General features: G+C 36.9%; 4 protein-coding genes across 5 annotated transcripts; all 4 read left to right on the forward strand.

Moving 5' to 3' along the window:
* The first annotated feature begins 5 nt into the window (after nucleotides 1-5).
* On the forward strand, nucleotides 6-3,151 carry LOC114527849 (F-box/LRR-repeat protein 2-like). Its single transcript, XM_028549552.1, has 4 exons — nucleotides 6-180; nucleotides 766-1,203; nucleotides 1,799-2,026; nucleotides 3,023-3,151. The coding sequence occupies exons 1-4, from the start codon at nucleotides 178-180 to the stop codon at nucleotides 3,083-3,085; spliced, it is 732 nt and encodes a 243-aa protein (XP_028405353.1). The 5' UTR covers nucleotides 6-177; the 3' UTR covers nucleotides 3,086-3,151.
* Nucleotides 3,152-4,374: 1,223 nt separating this feature from the next.
* Nucleotides 4,375-9,358, forward strand: LOC114527870 (glyoxylate/hydroxypyruvate reductase A-like). The gene is made up of 4 exons (XM_028549578.1): nucleotides 4,375-4,663; nucleotides 7,625-7,904; nucleotides 8,479-8,971; nucleotides 9,166-9,358. Exons 1-4 carry the CDS (start codon nucleotides 4,534-4,536, stop codon nucleotides 9,250-9,252), a joined length of 990 nt encoding a protein of 329 aa, XP_028405379.1. The 5' UTR covers nucleotides 4,375-4,533; the 3' UTR covers nucleotides 9,253-9,358.
* A 2,110-nt stretch (nucleotides 9,359-11,468) lies between these two features.
* Nucleotides 11,469-14,859, forward strand: LOC114527872 (glyoxylate/hydroxypyruvate reductase A-like). The gene is made up of 4 exons (XM_028549579.1): nucleotides 11,469-11,720; nucleotides 12,671-12,956; nucleotides 13,463-13,955; nucleotides 14,675-14,859. Exons 1-4 carry the CDS (start codon nucleotides 11,474-11,476, stop codon nucleotides 14,759-14,761), a joined length of 1,113 nt encoding a protein of 370 aa, XP_028405380.1. The 5' UTR covers nucleotides 11,469-11,473; the 3' UTR covers nucleotides 14,762-14,859.
* A 732-nt stretch (nucleotides 14,860-15,591) lies between these two features.
* LOC114527826 (glyoxylate/hydroxypyruvate reductase A-like) lies at nucleotides 15,592-19,920 on the forward strand. Of its 2 annotated transcripts, none has more exons than XM_028549525.1 (4): nucleotides 15,592-15,856; nucleotides 17,016-17,301; nucleotides 18,243-18,735; nucleotides 18,832-19,920. In XM_028549525.1, the coding sequence occupies exons 1-4, from the start codon at nucleotides 15,604-15,606 to the stop codon at nucleotides 18,916-18,918; spliced, it is 1,119 nt and encodes a 372-aa protein (XP_028405326.1). In that variant the 5' UTR covers nucleotides 15,592-15,603; the 3' UTR covers nucleotides 18,919-19,920. The 2 variants fall into 2 exon arrangements, with proteins under 2 accessions (XP_028405326.1, XP_028405327.1); XM_028549526.1 differs by lacking the exon at nucleotides 15,592-15,856 and adding an exon at nucleotides 16,127-16,202 and having other exon boundaries at nucleotides 18,832-19,915.
* Nucleotides 19,921-19,955: the final 35 nt, after the last annotated feature.

Genomic DNA, 19,955 nt, shown 5'->3' on the forward strand with positions numbered 1-19,955 from the left:
GTTAGGTTAGGCTATCTATGTAAAAGCCTAGAAATAGAGATTATAACATTGAAATTGATAAAAACAAATTATTCAATAAGTTTATTAAATAAATCAACAAGTTAAGACTTGTAGATTATAAATACAGTAGATTTGAAGTCTCTCTGTTGTGGGGATACAGAAGGTGATGCTGTTGTGATGGTGAGTTTATGAATTCAATTTAATAAATCTATTATATATATATATATATAATATATATATATATATATTATATATATATATATATATATATATATATATATACAGTCGTTGTCAAAAAGGTCGTCATATTGAAATATATATAAATACGTAAATATCAGTCACGTGATTTTACTGCATACGTTAATTTTATGGGAAATCCGTGAAAATTTTTTAAAAATTTCATAAATATAATAGTAAGCTTAACCATATTGATAATAATAGAGAAACAAGACAAAAATGAGCGAAATAAACAATGTTTAATGCTCATGTGATTGATATTTATATATTTGTATATATATTGATAGGGACAACCTTTTTGATAACGACTGTATATATATATATAATTATATATATATATATATATATATATATATATATATATATATATATATTGTTTTCAATGATGGTACAACTATAGAATACCAGGCCAATAGTGCGTTGTGTTAAAGTCTTAAAGATCAGTTACAGGATCCATTTTGCCGATTTTCTATGATTTGCCAAGATTGTCAACCATATGAACTGTTCCATTTGAATTCAAATTTTTAGATTAATAATGTGGAAAATTGCGAAGGTTCAATCAACAAGAGATTTCAAGTTTTACCCATTGAAGTAATTGTCCATCAGATATTTGAATATCTTGACATCAAAGAAGTTTGTACTTGCAGACTTGTTTCAAAGAAATGGAACTATTATTCTATCACAAACTTGCAAAGCAGACATGAACTTGATTTTGCAGGGATGCCTGTGATATCTGATAGCGGATTGAATGCTATTTTAAGGATTGCTAGACAACTTAGGGTTGTTCGATTAGATGACTGCTGGACTTGCACAACTGAAGAGAATTTGTTTCTCCTTGCGAACAATTGCCCAAACCTTTCTATCCTGAGCGTTAGTCGATGTAAATATGTGACAGATGATGCCATAAAAAAGCTTTGTGAATGTTGTAAAAATCTGCAAGAACTGGATGTCAGTAACTGCTTTAAGGTAAGTAGGACAACGAGCTTTTATTCCTTCAAGTTAATAAAAAGTGGTCATTAAAAGGATGAAAGTATATATTTGGAAACAGAAAAATATTGTTTAAAGTAGCTATTACCAAATTAATGTGATTTAATTTTCAGAATAAGTGGAACAGCTGTTTTATTGTACATATTTTACATATTAGGTTTCTAATTCCGTTCGAGGTTCGACCAAGGAGGGCGCTTCCTAATTGTGACGTCACGGCTGAGATTTTTTGTGGCGTTTGCCTCGCTTTAGTGTTTTTGCATTTTGTTTGACTGCAGGATTTCGTGTCGCTTTTTGTTGTGTCTCCTAATTCCACTGCTCTCCGTTTTTACTGTTGTACTGATAGGACCGGGCATTTGGGTTTTTGTATTCGCCTGTTTATGTAAGATACTGTGACGTACCGCATTCAAATGTCAGTGAGGATTCGTATTAAAGCATCAGGAATCTATTTTGCAGTGTTTTAACGATGAGAAATCCAAACACAGAACGCACTTGCTAATCTTTGATTACTTCTAGTTGTAGTTTTATTCATTTACAGCCATTAAAGGTGAACATTGTTTATATATGCTTTGTATAGGTTTCTGACAAAGGACTTTCAAGTGTTACTTTGTCCAAGAATCTTCATAGTCTCAGTGTCAGAAGTTGCTATGGAGTGACAGACCGTAGCATTAAAAGAATAACTAGTCAATGTTTGAAATTGATGGTGCTGGATGTCAGCTGTTGTCCACGGGTCACTGATGTTGGTCTCCAACCTCTCCTGGAAAAACCATCTAAGCAATACATACGAATCAAATCATGCCAAAATGTACGCATTTTTTACCAAATAATTATAACCTAGAAATATACATGTTCTGCAGCTTATAATATAGGCACAGGACCAGCGCTAAACCGCTTAATGCCAGGTATATATTCATATCATAGCGTACACAGGAAATCAGTCGGGCATAAAACAGATATATAGAATATAGATATTCCTCCTTCCCCCCCCCTGGAGCTTCTAGCTCGGCCCGAAATAGGCAACAGAGGTAACAATGTTTTCACGTTAGGAATAAGGCAGATTGGTGACAGGGAAACTGGGACGTTGCCGCAACAAAAATAGATTTTTCCACAAAACTGTTTTCACGAGAAGTGAAAAACGAAACAATTTCAGGAGCATCGACAAAAGGTTTAATGAATCAGCAGCCAACCATTGCATGTATAAGTGGCTAGTTTTATCACATTCTAGAAAATGAGTAGAAATAATTTAAATATAGAAATAATTTTGCCTTATCCGTCTCAAGTAGTCTTAACCGGCTCAAGTGGCCTTATCAAGCTCAAGTAGAGTCTTAGGCAGTTAGGCTGGATTTCCACTTACAGAGAAATAGTTCGCTTGCGAAATATTTGCATATTTTCTTTAGAATTTTAACAGCATAAATAAATTATTTCAACATGACTGCTCTCAATTCAAAAGAAAATATGCAAATATTTCGCTTGTGAACTGTTTCTCTGTAAGTGGAAATCCACCCTTATCCATACGAAATTGGACGCGAATTCGTATAAACGACTCAAATTCACTGTCGCTGCCGTCGAGAGATGGCAGGAAGGTCGATGCTGGACACCAGTGTTTAATATAATGAGACTTGCAAACATACGAAAACTTCGCGACTGCAATTAGCCTTACAGGCTTATTTTAGTCGCGAACAAATGGAGCGTTTATACGACTGTTCCCGTCTTCGCGACTTATTTAATTAAGGGTTTATTTGAGCTTGTATAAATCGCCCTCGTGTTCTGCTGGTAACCTTCTGATCTTAAATCTCTACAGGTTTCCGTCGGTATGATTTCGAAGTTGGTAACAGCTGGTATTACCGTAAATGATATCTTCTGAAAAGACAATGTCGGTACTTTTAAAAAGTCATAGCATTGTTTCCCGAAGTAGTGAGATGAAAAAGGCTATACAGAGCTTGACCTTTGGCTTGGCGGATTAGGTAATTGAAATGTCTTTTCATCGAAATACCGTGTCATGGACTTCAGCTTTTGGTAGCTAAAATTATTGACACTGCATGCGATAATATCCAATTGACCCCTTGGCAATTGTTTGCCCAACCACTTGGTCTTGGGTCGGCAGTAACTCCACTAATATAACAAGAGAGCAGCATCTTCAAACAACTTCGCTTCAAATGTGGCATAACAACTGCCGAAAATAGACAAAACACTTCTCGACGTTTCAACCAAGGGGCGTTAAGGAGAGTTAGGGTGCCTTGCACTGTCGCGTGTTTTGCACGTATACGTACACCGGTACACGCACGCAAAAGTTTAAAACCTAAGTTGTTATATACTGATAAATTTCATTGCAGAAAGTACATTCCAAATCTTCAACAGAATCCAACCCTATGCATTTATTCAATTGTATAGATTTTATAAGTATTATTTAATTCAATTATTTTAAACTCAGTTTACGTGCGTGGAAAAAACCCGACAGTGCATGGAATGCAGCCCTAAGGCTGTGCGCACACGAGCGTCGTTTTCGAGCGTTTCAAAAGGGTCTTTCGAGTGGAATTATACACACTTCAGTACCCCTACCGACTTGCAATAGGACTTCGCTCGCTCGGAATACCAGCCCCTCGCCGCTCGCAGTGCCTCGATTCCAATGTGCTGCGTAAGAAAAGTCGTCATCGTCGTTTTGACGCCCTGCTCACACGATCGAAGGAAAAATATGCCAAATATGTTAATTAATTTATATTCAACTTCTAATCTTCTATTGTAAGTTGACGGTGTTTGAAACCGTTTTGTCATGAAAACGAATGTGAAAACGCTTGAAAACGTTACCGTGTGCACATAGTCTCAAGGATGCTTTCCAGTTAATGCATTGAAGATCCAAGCTTCGTTGCACGCTGTCATTTTGAATAAACTCAATGATTTTCATGGGTTATTAAGAATAAATTATAATTCCTATGATCTGTCGCCAAGCAACAAGAAACCACGTGATTAATTTTGACCAATCGCGTAAGTAGATTTAGGCCAATGCACGAAGATTGTATATTACTACATAATATATGTACTTGATGTCCAATGACAATGTATAATCGAAAATATTTCGATGCCAATCTGGCATCGATTACTTCCGGTGGTAGCCTGGTATCGAACGATTACTCAGTAGCTTGTAGTCACCCATAACTAGTTTCATGTGGTATTCACAGAATCATGTTTTATTAGGAGCGGTCTGAACCATCTGAATCATTCAATATCGAGGTTTAAAAATATTTTGCGCCTTCTAGCTATTTAAAGGATTCTAAGGCATACAAGACCGTTCTGTGAATAGTGAATACTAGAAGAATGACAGCAAACGGTACATCGACTAAATTCCTTGTGGGTATTATTTCGCAATATTTTATCGATCAGGCAGGCATGGCTATATTAGCTAAACGCTGTCCATCTGCGTCTTTTGTTTTGATAGAATGCACAGGTAGGTAATGGACCTTGTTACTTCTCTAATATTCTCCGCACTGTCTATAAATTGCCAATCGAATGGTTGGTGAAATCTGTGGTGAGATCATGGCCGACATGCAGCCGGGGCTAAACAAAGAAGGTCTGTTTCTGTTGGACCCAATTCACTTCTGGAGTATGGAACGCACTAAGCAATACTGCATTGGCTTTAGTTGATATGCTTGTACCTTCTGCTTCCTATATACGTTGCCGCAAGTCAACTATAAAATCAGAAGTGAAATCATCGATCAGAAGTGAATTGGATCCAACAATTTCGGATAGTGCTATGGTAATGTGATTAGGCGTGAAGCGGAAAATTTAACCGTGTTTAATGCCTGTTTTACACTAGCGATATTTTTCGCGCGAAGCGAATTTATTCCTTTGTATTTGAGCAATTCGTTCTAGGTGGTTGCAGTTGAGAGCTCTGAAACAAAAGTAAAATCACTAAAATGTCACTTCGCGCGAAAATTATAGCTAGTGGAAAACCGGCTTTAACCGGAATATTAACCCTTGTTCGTGACTAACCCGCATTTTCCGAAATCGCCCGAAATGCTCCCTAGCGCCTGCAGAGGAGGTAACAATGCGCCCATTTCTCCGCATTTATTTGAATGTGATTTGAGTAAATGAATTAGCCTGCCAGCGCTTCTCTGTTCCCAGGTTTCTCGCATAATTGGAAAGAGGATGCCTGAATGCCTGCCAGCTTAGAGATACATCCTCGTTTTCAGGTTTTTTGCGTACTGCGTGGCCATAAGCTCGATGAAATCGATGCCGACTTCGATGATTTGTTGGTTTGAGGGTTAACTTATTCCTAAGAACAAAAGTGGTGACTGCTGACTGACTGACTGCGAGATTACAGTTGTATAGTAAAGGGAGCAGCCCTTCGGAGGTTAATAAAAGCGGAAGTCGTGATGCTACGTCACATCACGCGACATATGTCCTTTGGACCTCAGCCGAATTAGTTTCTCTGTTGGTTTTGCCTACGTTTTTATCGCGTATTTTCACCCGTTGTTCCTATGAAACTTGCTATACAGGGTGTAAAAAAAGTACCCCCTATAAAATCAAGCTTTTGTTTGAATTTGAATGCCTTATTATTATGCCAAACTCACGATTACTTAACATGTAAAACGAGACGCTCAATTTGAATACCTTAACCTAATTACTATGCTATTAATCCTAAACCCCTCCAGGGGACACCTAACCAGTGCAAATGAAATGGTCAAAAGACAAAACACGATCATAACGTCTTGGACAAATGTTGATTTCTGTTAAATGTGTTATGTGTAATATGTGCGACCCCTATCAATAACGCTGTTTTCAAGTTCAATGGATGCTGGCTTTCCCACACTCTTTTCCAAACTGTAATAACATATGTTATACTTTTGACAAAACGAAAAGCCGAGTTAAATCCACGGGCGAATTGTTACTATATAATCTACTGTGGCCATTCAGAACTCCAGAACAATATATGCATCCATTAGACACAGTTCTGAATGATCCAGAACAGTCTAGTGCTCGTTAATAGGTACCGCTAGCGTGTGACATCTTTATTTGTTTTGGATGTCATTCGGTGATTTGGATCAAATTTCCCGTTTACAAATGAATAGTAACATGATCGTGCATTCGCTATATAGACAAATGCTTTGAAACATAAATTTGACATACTTGTCCTCATAATTTATTTACATACAGTAAATTATAACCCGATGGCGATGGTAACGTCTGTTAATAAATCACTATCACAATGTCTCTCGCCCTTTGGACCCGAGACACCAATGCATGCTTTTAATTACAGGGTGTCCGGTGTCTCAAAAAAATGTCCTTGAAATAAGCTTTTGTTGGAATTTGAATGCAGGGTTGGGATAAAACGCGGATCCGGAATTGCGGAAACGGAATGCGGAATTGCGGAAACGGAATGCGGAATTGCGGATGCGGAAACGGAATTGCGGAAACGGAATGCGGAATTGCGGAATTCTAGAATGTTAAATTTAATTTTAACATGTATAACAGAACTAAAGATATACAACAGAACTAAATTTCAATAGTGGAATAAACGTAGTCTTTCCATATTAAGAAATTTTATTATATGAACATGAGTGTTATATAGAGTTTTACGCCACCGAGAAAAATTGTATTTAAACACACGAAATTTTTACGATATTTTTACGTACAATATTCTTACGTAAAAATCAAACCAATCAAAAAATCTGTTGTAAAAAGCTCCAGTTTTTTAATTTATTTTTATAATTTGTTCATATAATAAACAGAATATTACATGGTTGCTTGGAAATACAGATTTATTTCTACTGTTGAAAAAAATATTTCGCACTCGTTCGCTGCTCTCACTCCCGAGCAACATTCAATCAAACTCTCTAAATAAATTGCATATTTCCAAGCAACCACATAATATTTTGCCATTTGTGGTACAAAGTAAGGCTGCTTTTTCCTTACACAATCCGTCCGGAACTATGTGTTTCGTGAGGGTTTTTTATAAACATTTATTCCAGTTGCTTTTAAACATTTTTATTAGTTTGACGCCGCATTCCGTTTCCATAATTCCGCATTCCGTTTCCGCAATTCCGCATTCCGTTTCCGCAATTCCGGATCCGCGTTTTATCCCAACCATTTGAATGCATGATCAACGCAGACGACAGTAGAAGTGTGTAAATAGTCGTTTCTTTTGAAATTTAACTGCTCCGTCACTACGCTAAGCCCTTGGATGCGTAAAATATTGCCAGCTTTGTGCATATATTACATATCTTTGACTTTGTCACAAGCACAAAAACCTTTCTGCTCCCGGCCCAGGGAATTTGACATAACTTTAAATTTTATTCCATTGGCATTGTGCATGTTTGTGCACCAGTGGACTTAGAAAATTATTAGGCATTTAAATTATAAAAATAGTTTGATTTCTAAAGGTCTTCTTTTTTTATACACCCTGTAGACCTGTCACTCGAACGTTTAAAGAATTTAGATATCCTGATTGCCGATCCAGACGATGTGTTTAAGTACATATGTCAGCTACCAAAGTTGAAATGGCTGCAGTCAACGTATGCTGGCGTTGAGAATGTGGTCAAACAGATGCGACAAGATAAGCCAACGTTTGTGGTCACAAGACTCGGTGGTGTTTTTGGACCTCACTTGGCTGAATATGTGATTGGTCATGTTATTGCACGGGAGAAGAAATTTTCACTTTCCAGAAAATGTCAACAGACCAGAACATGGTAAGGCTTACGCCCGCCGCACACGAGAGCTATTAGCTGAGGCTACTGACCTAATAAAGACTTCGCGTGGTTGTTAGCTCAGCAAGTTACTCTCTTGCAGATAAGTTTTCGTGAGGAATTCGCCCTGAGAGGCAAGTTTCTCACGTGTGCAGATGGTTTCGGACTGAGCTAACTGCCGCGCGAGGTCGTTAGCTCAGCTGATAGCTCTCGTGTGCGGCGGGCTTTAATCAGGGAGACAACAGCACGCGACAACTTCTTAATGTGCATGCATATAGGCTTGGACCAAAGTTGAAGCTAATTTGAGCATTTTACCCCTATTTTGACGTGTGAACAGGGCGTCAAAAGAATAAACGAGACACAATGGCGTAACTAGAAGTCTAGAACGATATTTCTTTGTTTAATAAATTCACATATATTCAGTTCTGTGTTACGGATTTCTTTTTTAAGTGCAATAGCTTACAATAGTAATTAATTAGATACATGTGGTTTATCCGAGATCATAGTGAATTTGGTAAAAGCAAACTAGGTCTGGGAAATACGTCTATTCCTGATAAAAAATCTTTTGGTCTTTCAGGGGTGCGTATGAGACATTTATGTATCGTCCGCTTTCCGAACTTACGATTGGAATACTTGGTTTTGGTGACATTGGTAAGGAAATTGCTAAATGCTGCAAGTCAATGAAGATGACGGTTAACATTGTTCATCGCACTGTTCCTGCTACCAAATGTTCTTTCGTGGATCAAAGCTTCTCAACTGAAGAATTGCCTGAGTTTTTGCAACAATGTGATTACATATGCAATGTATTGCCCAGTACACCGAGTACAAGAGGTCTTCTTTCTGGCAATATTTTGGAAAATTGTAAAGAGAGAAAGGCGGTACTTATAAACATTGGTCGTGGGGATGTGATAAGCTGTGATAGTATTTTGAATGCATTAAATAATCAATGGATTAGTTGCGCCATTTTGGATGTGTTTAAAGAAGAGCCTCTTCCAAATGATAGCGCATTGTGGACTCATCCCCAGGTCACTATTACACCTCATATTGCTGGATTGAATAAAACAAACCAGGTAAATGTTGTATTTATATTTGTATTCAGTGTAGTATTATTATATGTACGTCAGTTTGTTTGTATGTATGCGTACTATAAATGTTATATTATAATATATTATAATTAATATATGTCTTGTGGTATAAATTCCGACAGATATATCTTTGAATTGTATAGATATTCCCTTATTTGTACATTATTTACAATTTGTAGGTGATTGATTCTTTCATGAGGAATTTTGAGCTTTTCAAAGAGGAAAAACCGATGAAATATGTCGTGGATTGGAACAAAGGATACTAAAGAGTAATTTATATCCCGTCAATATAGCCGCATGGAAGGGAATCTATAGGTATTATTGGGCTAAATGTAATCGTAAATAAGTTCAAGTTATAAAAAAAAATTCTTTCTCACCTGAATCTTCAAATGAATGTTTTTTGTGGGTCTTGTGGGATGGCATAGCGTTTTACTATCGGTTGTTTTCGTTCATAAAGTTTTCATAAAGCTGTACCATTCTTTTTTAACCTTTCGGCGATAAAACTAAGGCATATGGAGACTTGCCCTTGACGACTGATGACTGTTGAATAATTTTAGAATATAATATAATATTTTGCCCAAAAAAGGGACAGTATACTCCGTATCCAGCATATTGCATATCCTATCTATATTGCATGACCCTCGCCCAGTCCTTCCCCTAGCTGGCTCGTACGCAGTACGCCTATGCACGGTTATAGATTCATTCATGTAAATATTGACTGCTAGGGCAGTAACCAAAAAAAGTATATGTACATTTCCATGCATGTTCTTCACAGGCATTATCATTAAAAAACGTCTCTCATGCATTTTCGGTTACTGGTTAGCATGCATATCATGCAAATTGTTGGTGAAAAATATGAAAAACGTTATTTAGCATGTGGAGTTTAAGCAACGAATACGTGATGATCTACTTTCTAAATCATAAGAATAATAACGCACAAAAGGGAACAACTGATCAACAATTCAGGGCACGACAACGCACAAAACTAAATTCAAAACGAGTTCTAAAAATATCAGTAATGTTCAATACCGACTAAGCTTTTTTCAAATATGGTATGACAACTGCATGCCTTAAAAAGACAAAACACTTCTCGACGTTTCGACATGAGGGTCTTCGTCAGGAGAGTTAGTATGGAAAAAAAGAGATTCAGGAGAGTTCGTATGAAAAAAAAGGAGATTTTTTTTCAAATGATATGTATATTTCCCGAGGCCCAAGATTTAGAAGTGATAACACTACTCCTCGCGAAATTAAATCAGACCATAGTAATAAAACCAAGACGAGTTAGCGCGTTTTCCGGCAAACAAAGTTATCAATTATGATGGATGTTTTCAACACTTTTTTACCTCAAAAATCTCCGAGTTTGTTCCACATTACCACACTCAACGTTTTGATAATTCCATGAACAGCCGATGCTTCTGCACTAGAGATATTGGATCAGTATATAGACTAGCTGCACTGTGAATATAGAGAATGGCAAGTACGTTTAGGGCTGTTTTCCACTGTCGCGTGTTTTGTACGTACGTACCTAATTCAGTTTATTTGTGGGTATTAGGATAGTGATACTAGAGATTACCTAACAATTCTTTCATAGTGCCAGAAAATAAAACCAGAATTGGTAGTCTATACGTACCTACGTTTCGCGTGTACGAAAATTTTCGCTTGATTTTCTTTACAATCCAGGTAATCTGAAATGGCGGAAAACGACTTGGACTAATTGTCAAATAAAAAAACATTTCTCGGTTGAAACTACTTTTTGAATTATACTTTATTTCGGTTTCTAGATTTATGCTAGAGCTATAGTTCTTATATATAGCTGAAAATAATCGCCAAATTTCGCCTGGTTTCATAGAGCATAACATGAGATATAATTGATTAAATATTGCGGAATGGATTTCTATCTCGACAAATTTTCTGAGCGCTATCCAAGATGAGATGGAGGGACACGTCTTGAAGTTTTTGTTATGATGGGGCGAATATCTAGACTGTGTCTGTGACACTACAGACAGTACATACAGGGATCGCGATCGAGAAAACGGTGATAACAGCCCGTGTCTATCATTGTGAGTGGTTTGGAGCCATTTGGTAATTCTATATTGGCTTGAAAAATATATAATATACTTTCAAAAACTGCAAACATACAAGCTCGCACAAAACAATATCCCTGACATGTTTAGATGTAATGTTCTGAGTGCTCTCCCTAGCAACTTTAATTAATTGCAACAAAACCAAGTACCGCGTTTTCTATAAGGCTTTCAGTCTAAATCCACGATACGGAGTCTATATTCTGATGACATTAGAAGTAGAATAAGTGGGTTAACACGACATTCATTTAGAATAGTTGGAAGAACTTTTTTCTTTTTGTTACAGAAAGAGCACTATACGCTAATCAGATAATAATGTGGCAAGTGGCAACTTCCGGCAACACCATAATTATGCAATTATGCAACAATAGTTCACTTACGATTTCTGAAATGTGCAAAGAATAGAATGAGACATTTGATAGCGAAATTTAACAAATATTCTGTGCTTTCTAACTATTCAAATATTACTCGAAATTTGAACGTTTCTAGAACACCAGGTCGTTTTGTGACTGACAGAAGAGGAATGACAGCCAAAAGCACATCGACCAAACTCCTCGTGGGTATTGTTTCTCAATATTTTATCGATCAAGCAGGCATGGATATATTAGCTAAAGGTTGTCCATCTGCGTGTTTTGTTGCGATAAAGTACACAGGTAGGTAATGGAATAAATGGACCTTGTTGCTTCTCTAATATTTCGGTACTACTTTTCCTGACGAAAAATGACATATTTCATTAATTTTACTTGATAATGTACTATTATAGTCTTCGTACGTCTCTGTCATTGTTCAGGAATGTGGGTGGAATTGCTAGTCTCCAATTACACCAGCCCACCTTTCTAGACCCCACCTTCTCGTGCAATGCCAATTAGTAGATCAGATTAATTGGAAAATTGTTCGGTGGTGACTTGAGAGTGGACAAGGTTGAAAAATAAACCCAAATTAGTGGCAATTACTGTGTAATAACAGTAATATAATAAAGTTTAAATAATCAATATCAGCTTGAAGGAACATGTGTGTATAGTTTATTTAATTATTATATATAATATGCAGAACTCTCGTCAGTGAAATTGTTTTAAAAATCAGTAAAAGTTAATTTGAATTAAAATTTAGGAAAGCTCTGCATAAAATAAATACATCTGCTGTTCTAATGACCAATGTTATAGATTTGCCATGCAAAATTACAAAAATATTAGTAATAAATAAGTTGTTTTTTGCACAAAGGTAACTTATCATAATAATGTGCCTGTGCAATTTACAAACCTATCAGACTTTCAGAATGGGGAATAACAGTCTGCCTTCGGACTACACATGGCAAAGAGTATGTATATAAGCAGGGGTGCCGGAAGCAGTTCAGGGCAGCGGGGGCAGAGTTTTACAAAAGGGCACATTCATTTTACCTTGGCAACCACACAAATAGGAAACTTAAATTTACAAGTACATGCAAACTTGCAAATTAATCCACAGGAGAATGCATATTTAGAATGATATTACCAGTTCATTTTAATGCAAAGAGTAGGCATGAGGCATCGTTAATGTATGATATGTATCATGTATGATAGCCTTTGATAGGTAACCTAGTTTAATAGATGTCCACTTTATATAGATGTTTCACTTGAACTTTTGAAAGATTTGGACATTCTGATTGCTGATCCAGCATGTGTATGTAAATATATACATCAGCTACCAAAGTTAAGGTGGATACAATCAACGTTCTCAGGTGTTAGTCCTATAGTCGATGTGTTGCAACAAGATAAGCCTCCCCCAAAGTTTGTCGTCACAAGACATGCAGGTGTTTTCGGACCCCTAATGGCTGAGTATGTGGTTGGTCATATTATTGCACTGGAGAGGAAATTTTCACTTTCTAGAAATTATCAACAGGATAAAATATGGTAAGGCAAAAGCATGCAGGCAGAAGCGCGACAGCTTCGCGAATATCTATGTTCATTCATACCCATAGACTTGGGTGAAAATTGCAGCTAATCAGATATACGTATTTTACTCCATGAATCGACGTGTGAACAGGGCGTCAAAAAAAAAACAAGACAAAATTTGGGAATATTTGGAAATAGCTGAAATCAGCTTATAATATCAGCACCATCGGTCGTACTGGTGTTCCGCACTTATACCTTTTAATACCTATTCAATATATTGGATTCAGTGTTTCCGAATACCCATAAAATCATAGTGCAAGCAGCAAAATTATTGCAAAAGAGTTACTTACGTCAATTCTCCTAATATTTCAGTTATCTTTGTCCTACAATCCGCTTCCCTGCAGAGGACAACTACAACGTGCCTATACTAATAGGCACGCGAGTTACACGAGATAGTGAATTGGCTACATGAACAAATGTTAAAAATACCTCTATTTCTATGAAAAAATCTTTTGGTCTTACAGGGGTTGGTGGAAGAAATTTATTTATCGTCCACTTTCCGAACTAACGATTGGAATACTTGGTTTTGGTGACATTGGTAAGGAAATTGCGAAGTACTGCAAGTCAATGAAGATGACTGTTAACATTGTTCATCGCACTGTTCCTTCTACCAAAAGTTCTTTCGTGGATGAAAGCTTCTCGACTGAAGAATTGCCTAAGTTTTTGCAGCAATGTGATTACATTTGCAATGTACTGCCCAGTACACCGAGTACAAGAGGTCTTCTTTCTGGCAATATTTTGGAAAATTGTAAAGAGAGAAAGACGGTACTTATAAACATTGGTCGTGGGGATGTGATAAGCTGTGATAGTATTTTGAATGCATTAAATAATCAATGGATCGGTGGTGCCATTTTGGATGTCTTTAAGGAAGAGCCTCTTCCAAATGATAGCGAATTATGGACTCATCCCCAAGTCACTATTACTCCTCATATTGCTGGATTGTCTACTGATAACCAGGTAAAAACAAGTGTTAACCGTAATCATAAAATCCCCATCCAGTTGCCCTTTTTATTATTATTAATTTATACATTAGTATTTACGTTTCATTAGCGTTCATTTTTGGGTATTCAAAACTTTTATTTACCACGGCGTTTTTGACCACATGGCCAATATTTTTGCAATTGCTATATTATTGAATGCATTTTATCCCATGCAGTGTCAATGCAATAATATAATAATATAATAATGTTTATCATTGTTTATCAATTCAGCAATTGACGAGCTTTACCTGATTTATCTTTTGGAATTTATCCTTACTGATTTACTCATTCTTCATAGCATTTAGTATAGGTGTGTAAGTTTGTGCAGTATAGAGTTCTGTTGTTGTAGACGTCTGATCATATTTTGTACAGAAAAAAAATTGACCAGTTTTTGAATAGTTTCAGGCTTTGCAATTGTGGGGTGTAATTAGAAACTAGTAATCAAAGACAAAGCAGTTTTCTATGTAAATTTTTCGGTGATAGAATTTCGTTCGCACATTCTGTTTTTAGTTGTTTTTTCTAATATTGAATTGCACTAAGTTATGTTCGTAGGATATTAAGGGTTTCGATGTTAAAGACCAACATCTCAGACTCAGGGAAACTATATACGCCCTGACTGAAAATTTATCAAATTTATATTTATCAATTCAACCACACGAACTGAGCTTCAACTTTGTATTTGTTTACCTTTTGTAGGTGATTGATTCTTTTATGGAGAATTTTGAGCTTTTTAAAGAGGAAAAACCGATGAAATATGTCGTGGATTGGAGCAAAGGATACTAATTTTCAGGCGTGTCATGATCGCAGTTCTCACAATGGATTAGTTTTTAATTTAATTAGTTTTTTCTTCTGTATATATTCTAGTACCGATTGACAATAAATATCCCAACTAGAAGACATTGAAATTGGGTTCTTACCCTAAAAGCCTGATAAAAGTTCCAAAAGACCCCTAACCCAATGCACTTCTTATGTATGCATACACTTGTTCAAATAAGGAAATGTTGTATTACATTTTGCCCAAGCCAAGGCCAAGATTTTGAAGTCATTTCACTCCTTTTGGACAAGATTAGTATTTAAATCTAGTTATCTATCTAGATCATTGCCATTGGATGATTTTAACATTTTCTTAGTCCCGCTCAAACTATTTTGTTCTATATTAATTTACCACGCTCAATGTTAAATTGGACCACATGCAGTTTGCGACCTGTAATTTTAACAATCGGTAAAGTTGTTTCTAGGAATTCAAAAAATAGATTGTAAGAACATTGCTTCAAGGCCCGTTACGCTTTCTCTTATTCAACTCGACGCAGTGTTCTGAATTATCCAAACAGTAAATGCAGTAAGTGAAATCGTGAATTCAAAAATTAGCGAGAGCCGGGAATACTTAAATCTGAGAGGCGCCTGAGGCGGTTCCGTGATTCTTTTGCGGAATAGCGTGATTAAGTTATCCAGGCTGCTCCAAAAATGGCTAGATCCCAGAGAAAAAATCTCGCAAGATTTGCGGAGCAAAATAGCTCGTACTTTTACGACTGGTTTCATGGGTCCACTTGTCTACGGTTCACCGGAAAACCAACCCGCAAGCTCTTCCGGCCTGCGACAAAGTCCGCGTCCGAAAGGCAAAGAATATGAGGCATTTATTAGCAAAATTTAAAAAATATTTTGTGCTTTCTAACTATTCAAATGTTACTAAAAAATTGAACATATTGATGTCTAAAACACCAGGCCGTTCTGTGATTTCCAGAAGAGGAATGACAGGCAACAGTACATTCACTAAGCCCCTCGTGGGTATCGTTTCCCAACATTTTATTGATCAAGCAGGCGTGGATATATTAGCTAAATGTTGCCCATCTGCGACTTTTGTTTTGATAGAATACACAGGTGAGTAATGAACCTAATTTAATTTCTCGTATTCTCCGTAGCTTATATGTTTATATTTTGCAACACGCGAATGGTGATATATGATATATCTAAGGACTATAAAGGAGATCTGACTCAAATGGTTAACAAAAAAGTAGCCTGGTACGAGGATCCTAAAATAATATTATTAATACTAAATAGGCTAGATTATGCAAACTAAAACATTTCTTGACTAGTGTGACTAGTGCATAAAATACAGCCAGTTTTGAATTGCTATTCCCCTGCAATAGCTGCCAATCTTTTCAGACCCTTAATTGGTGCAGGGCAAATTGAAAAGTTGGTTGTGTTTGGACAAGATTAGCAAGCTGTGAGTTGTTGCACTGTCTATGTATGATTGATGTCAGGAACTAAATTTGTTTGCGCAATGAGAAGTCATTCAAACAAACAGATGAGATAAGACACCAGGGGCTTTGTCTGTTTGCCATGAGACTGCACATTGCAGGCAATAGAAATAACATATTTTGGAATTATGCAAGACATGACCTATTAAGTAACAAATATGTATGTATTTGATATAATAGACCTCGAATATGATATATATAACAAGAATCATAATTTTGTCAGTTGTTGACATTTTAATGGTTGATTTATGGCTGGACATCATGTCCAAGACATTTTGCAGGCCAGTGAGAGACACATATATATCTGCTTGTAAAAAAAGATTTGTATGAGTTGCACTTTATAAAATGTTGTGAGTTGCTACGTAGGCTTGAGTGGGAGCAGCTGTCGCTAATGAAGAAGATTAAAGAATCATTATATATCATGAGGCATGTGCCAATACCAAGGTTTAAAATTTCAGCTAGATTTTTGCTGTTGCTTATTTCATGTAGCACACTGGAAGGATTTGTCAGTCATTTTTTTCTTTACCAAATTAAGCCTAATTTTTACTGTATTAAGGCAACAAGAACTGAGAAGCCCAGTGAGTAAAATACTGGTAGTTAGTTATGCAACACCACTCACCCTCACGGCCTCACCCCCTCCTCAATTTAAGACTGTGTTCTTAAAGCCATATTGAGAGGTGCCCCAGAAAGCCGGATCGATCCGATCCCCCAATGATAACACGTTTATTTATCCCTCTGTAAGGCTCTGTTCATTTATATAAATGCCCACTTTTTTATAGGTGTTTCACTCAAACAACTGAAAGACTTAGATATTTTGATTGCTGATCCAGCACATGTATGTAAATATATATTTAATCTACCAAAGTTAAGATGGATGCAGTCAACGTTTGCAGGTGTTAATCCCATAGTCGATCAATTGCAACAAGATACGCCTCCCCCAACGTTTGTCCTCACAAGACTTGGAGGTGTTTTTGGACCTCCAATGGCTGAATATGTGATTGGTCATATTATTGCACGGGAGAGGAAATTTTCACTTTCTAGAAAATATCAACAGGATAAGACATGGTAAGGCAAATACAGGCAACAGCGCGCGACAGCTTATTAAATATCCATGCTCATGCCATTGACTTGGAGGCAAATTGAAGCTGATTTGAAAAATTGAGTATTTTACCCCTTCAATCGATCGGTTATTAAACTGTGGATTCAGGTACACCGTACACAGTTAAATGTGAATTCAGGTACACCGTTAATTGTGAATAGTTGTCGCGTTAATGTTAACGGTTGCACGATGACGTTTCTAGGCAGACGTTGACACGTTTCTAGGCCGTGGCTGCTAATCGTATGAAGCCGGGAGAGTTAACACAGGGTGGAAAAAATCCCGTCCCGGTTAACGAACCCATAGATGAGACAAGTGAGAGAAGAATAGGCAACCTTTGAATTCATCTTTCTAATTAAGTCCCACCCGACCACGTTGGCCAGCTTTTTTATAGATTTTTTGCAACTACGTTGAAATGCTTTATTTGATATCTCCATTGATTTCAGACTTCATTGATCACTAACTACAGAGATGTTTGAACTGTCAAAGTGGCAGAAAACCAACATACATATAACACACCGATGTGCTGGTACTCACCAATACCACATCATATTTCTTGTTTTAAAATTTCTTGATAACGGGGACTAAAGGCGGGGAATGTCACACTCCTATTATTGATAATAATCGGATAACAAGTTAATTTGCCAAATTGTCAACACATATAATGTCATACTGTATATATGTTATTTACCGGTTTGGTCGGTCCGTATAGGGAAATATTTCCCGATGTCTCAAAAACTGGGACGTTATTGTGACCAAGGGAAATATTTTCCTATACAGACCGACCAAACCGGTAAATAATCTATTTATTTCTTTTTTCATTACTTCCCTGCTGAGAATCGAATTGAGTAGAAAATAATGGCAGCCAAATACGTCTAACCACGTGTGATAAAAATATTGTGAATTACAGGGGTTCATGGAAGAAATTTATTCATCGTCCACTTTCCGAGCTAACGATTGGAATACTTGGTTTTGGTGATATTGGTAAGGAAATTGCTAAGTACTGCAAGTCAATGAAGATGACGGTTAACATTGTTCATCGCACTGTTCCTGCTACGAAAAGTTCTTTCGTGGATGAAAGCTTCTCAATTGAAGAATTACCTAAGTTTTTACAACAATGTGATTACATATGCAATGTACTGCCCAGTACACCGAGTACAAGAGGTCTTCTTTCTGGCAATATTTTGGAAAATTGTAAAGAGAAAAAGACGGTACTTATAAACATTGGTCGTGGGGATGTGATAAGCTGTGATAGTATTTTGAATGCATTAAATAATCAATGGATTGGTGGTGCCATTTTGGATGTGTTTAAGGAAGAGCCTCTTCCAAACGATAGCGAATTATGGACTCATCCCCAGGTCACTATTACTCCTCATATTGCTGGATTGACTAGAAAAAATCAGGTAAATATTGGTAAACAAGTGTTAAACATACCTGATTACCCGGCTTTTGTATAATTTGTGTACCTCTTCATGATTTACCTATTGTATTATATATAGGTGATTGATTCTTTCAAAGAGAATTTTGAGCTTTTCAAAGAGGGAAAACCGATGAAATATGTCGTGGATTGGAGCAAAGGATACTAAGGCTAGTTCAAAAATTGTACAATTCCTAATTCATTGAGAATAATAATATATTTTAGTCAATGACAATGCTAAATTCATGCGTGAAAGGAAATCAAGGTCATGCTTGATGTGAAGGCGGGGGTATGTGCATGTGGAGGTATAATGATGATCAACGGCTCGGGCCATAACTATACATACTGAATCTGCCCCAGAAGTATACGTTTTCATGTCTGTTCGCATACTCGCCATATCGAAAAGAGGGCTTAATCATCAGTTACTAATCATTATAAAAAAAATGGCTGATTACAAGTTCAGACGTTTAAATAACGTGTTAACAAGTTCATTCTACCACCATTTAATGGGTATCTAAACAATCAGGAGCTCTTTGAGCACCACTGATGTAAACTGGGTAACGGCCTGAACTGGATATTAGGTAGTTTACGATCTACGACGCGGATGGCTCGACGTCGCGCATGCCAAATGCCGTTTCAATTATGCTGAAAAACCTCTGAGGTCGCTGATATTGCAGATCCATATAGCTATCACGTTGCAGCTGCTTTCATGTCGTCGAGAAGCCGTGAAAATGGTCCTTTTGAAGCCATGCAGCGTAAGAGTGGCAACGCTGTCATGGGACCACAAGTTATACCTATTGTCTCGCGTGTGGTGTTTCTTTGTTTTGCAAAGCGCGTCGTCTAGCTGGCCGCGTCGTGAATCGTAAACTCCCTATTGTATTCTGCATTAAGCATCTTGCAAATTGTACATATTAGCATCTTGCGGTGTTGCGGTTTGGCTGTTAATTTTTGTGGTGTCATAATTTTGCATGAAATGGTCTGTGTTAAGAGAGCAAATGAACCTTCTCAGTTGAAATATATATATATATATACGTATAAAACATGCGTGGCTGGTGAATCCGAGGATATCCTACGGTAGGATATCTGCTTCTTGAAATATATAAACGAATAATTGCAAGCTTTCCCGATAAAAGCATGCAACAACATAAGTACAAACAGTATAGTTGACGTTAAATTCAAAATGAATTCTAAAAATTCCAGCTTGTA

This window comes from Dendronephthya gigantea, unplaced genomic scaffold, assembly GCF_004324835.1.
Source record: "Dendronephthya gigantea isolate DGI-Jeju-01 unplaced genomic scaffold, DenGig_1.0 000047F, whole genome shotgun sequence".
Lineage (NCBI taxonomy): Eukaryota > Metazoa > Cnidaria > Anthozoa > Malacalcyonacea > Nephtheidae > Dendronephthya > Dendronephthya gigantea.

Excerpts from the sequence above, each read along its gene's own strand:
- LOC114527849 (XM_028549552.1), top strand. Across the intron at positions 1,204-1,798 it reads ATGTCAGTAACTGCTTTAAG|GTTTCTGACAAAGGACTTTC; the intron begins GTAAGTAGGACA and ends TGCTTTGTATAG. Across the intron at positions 2,027-3,022 it reads GAATCAAATCATGCCAAAAT|GTTTCCGTCGGTATGATTTC; the intron begins GTACGCATTTTT and ends AAATCTCTACAG.
- LOC114527870 (XM_028549578.1), top strand. The coding sequence starts at position 4,534 with ATGACAGCAAACGGTACATCGACTAAATTCCTTGTGGGTATTATTTCG. Across the intron at positions 4,664-7,624 it reads TGTTTTGATAGAATGCACAG|ACCTGTCACTCGAACGTTTA; the intron begins GTAGGTAATGGA and ends TACACCCTGTAG. Across the intron at positions 7,905-8,478 it reads TGTCAACAGACCAGAACATG|GGGTGCGTATGAGACATTTA; the intron begins GTAAGGCTTACG and ends TTGGTCTTTCAG.
- LOC114527872 (XM_028549579.1), top strand. The coding sequence starts at position 11,474 with ATGAGACATTTGATAGCGAAATTTAACAAATATTCTGTGCTTTCTAAC. Across the intron at positions 11,721-12,670 it reads TGTTGCGATAAAGTACACAG|ATGTTTCACTTGAACTTTTG; the intron begins GTAGGTAATGGA and ends CACTTTATATAG. Across the intron at positions 13,956-14,674 it reads GATTGTCTACTGATAACCAG|GTGATTGATTCTTTTATGGA; the intron begins GTAAAAACAAGT and ends TACCTTTTGTAG.
- LOC114527826 (XM_028549525.1), top strand. The coding sequence starts at position 15,604 with ATGAGGCATTTATTAGCAAAATTTAAAAAATATTTTGTGCTTTCTAAC. Across the intron at positions 15,857-17,015 it reads TGTTTTGATAGAATACACAG|GTGTTTCACTCAAACAACTG; the intron begins GTGAGTAATGAA and ends ACTTTTTTATAG. Across the intron at positions 17,302-18,242 it reads TATCAACAGGATAAGACATG|GGGTTCATGGAAGAAATTTA; the intron begins GTAAGGCAAATA and ends TGTGAATTACAG.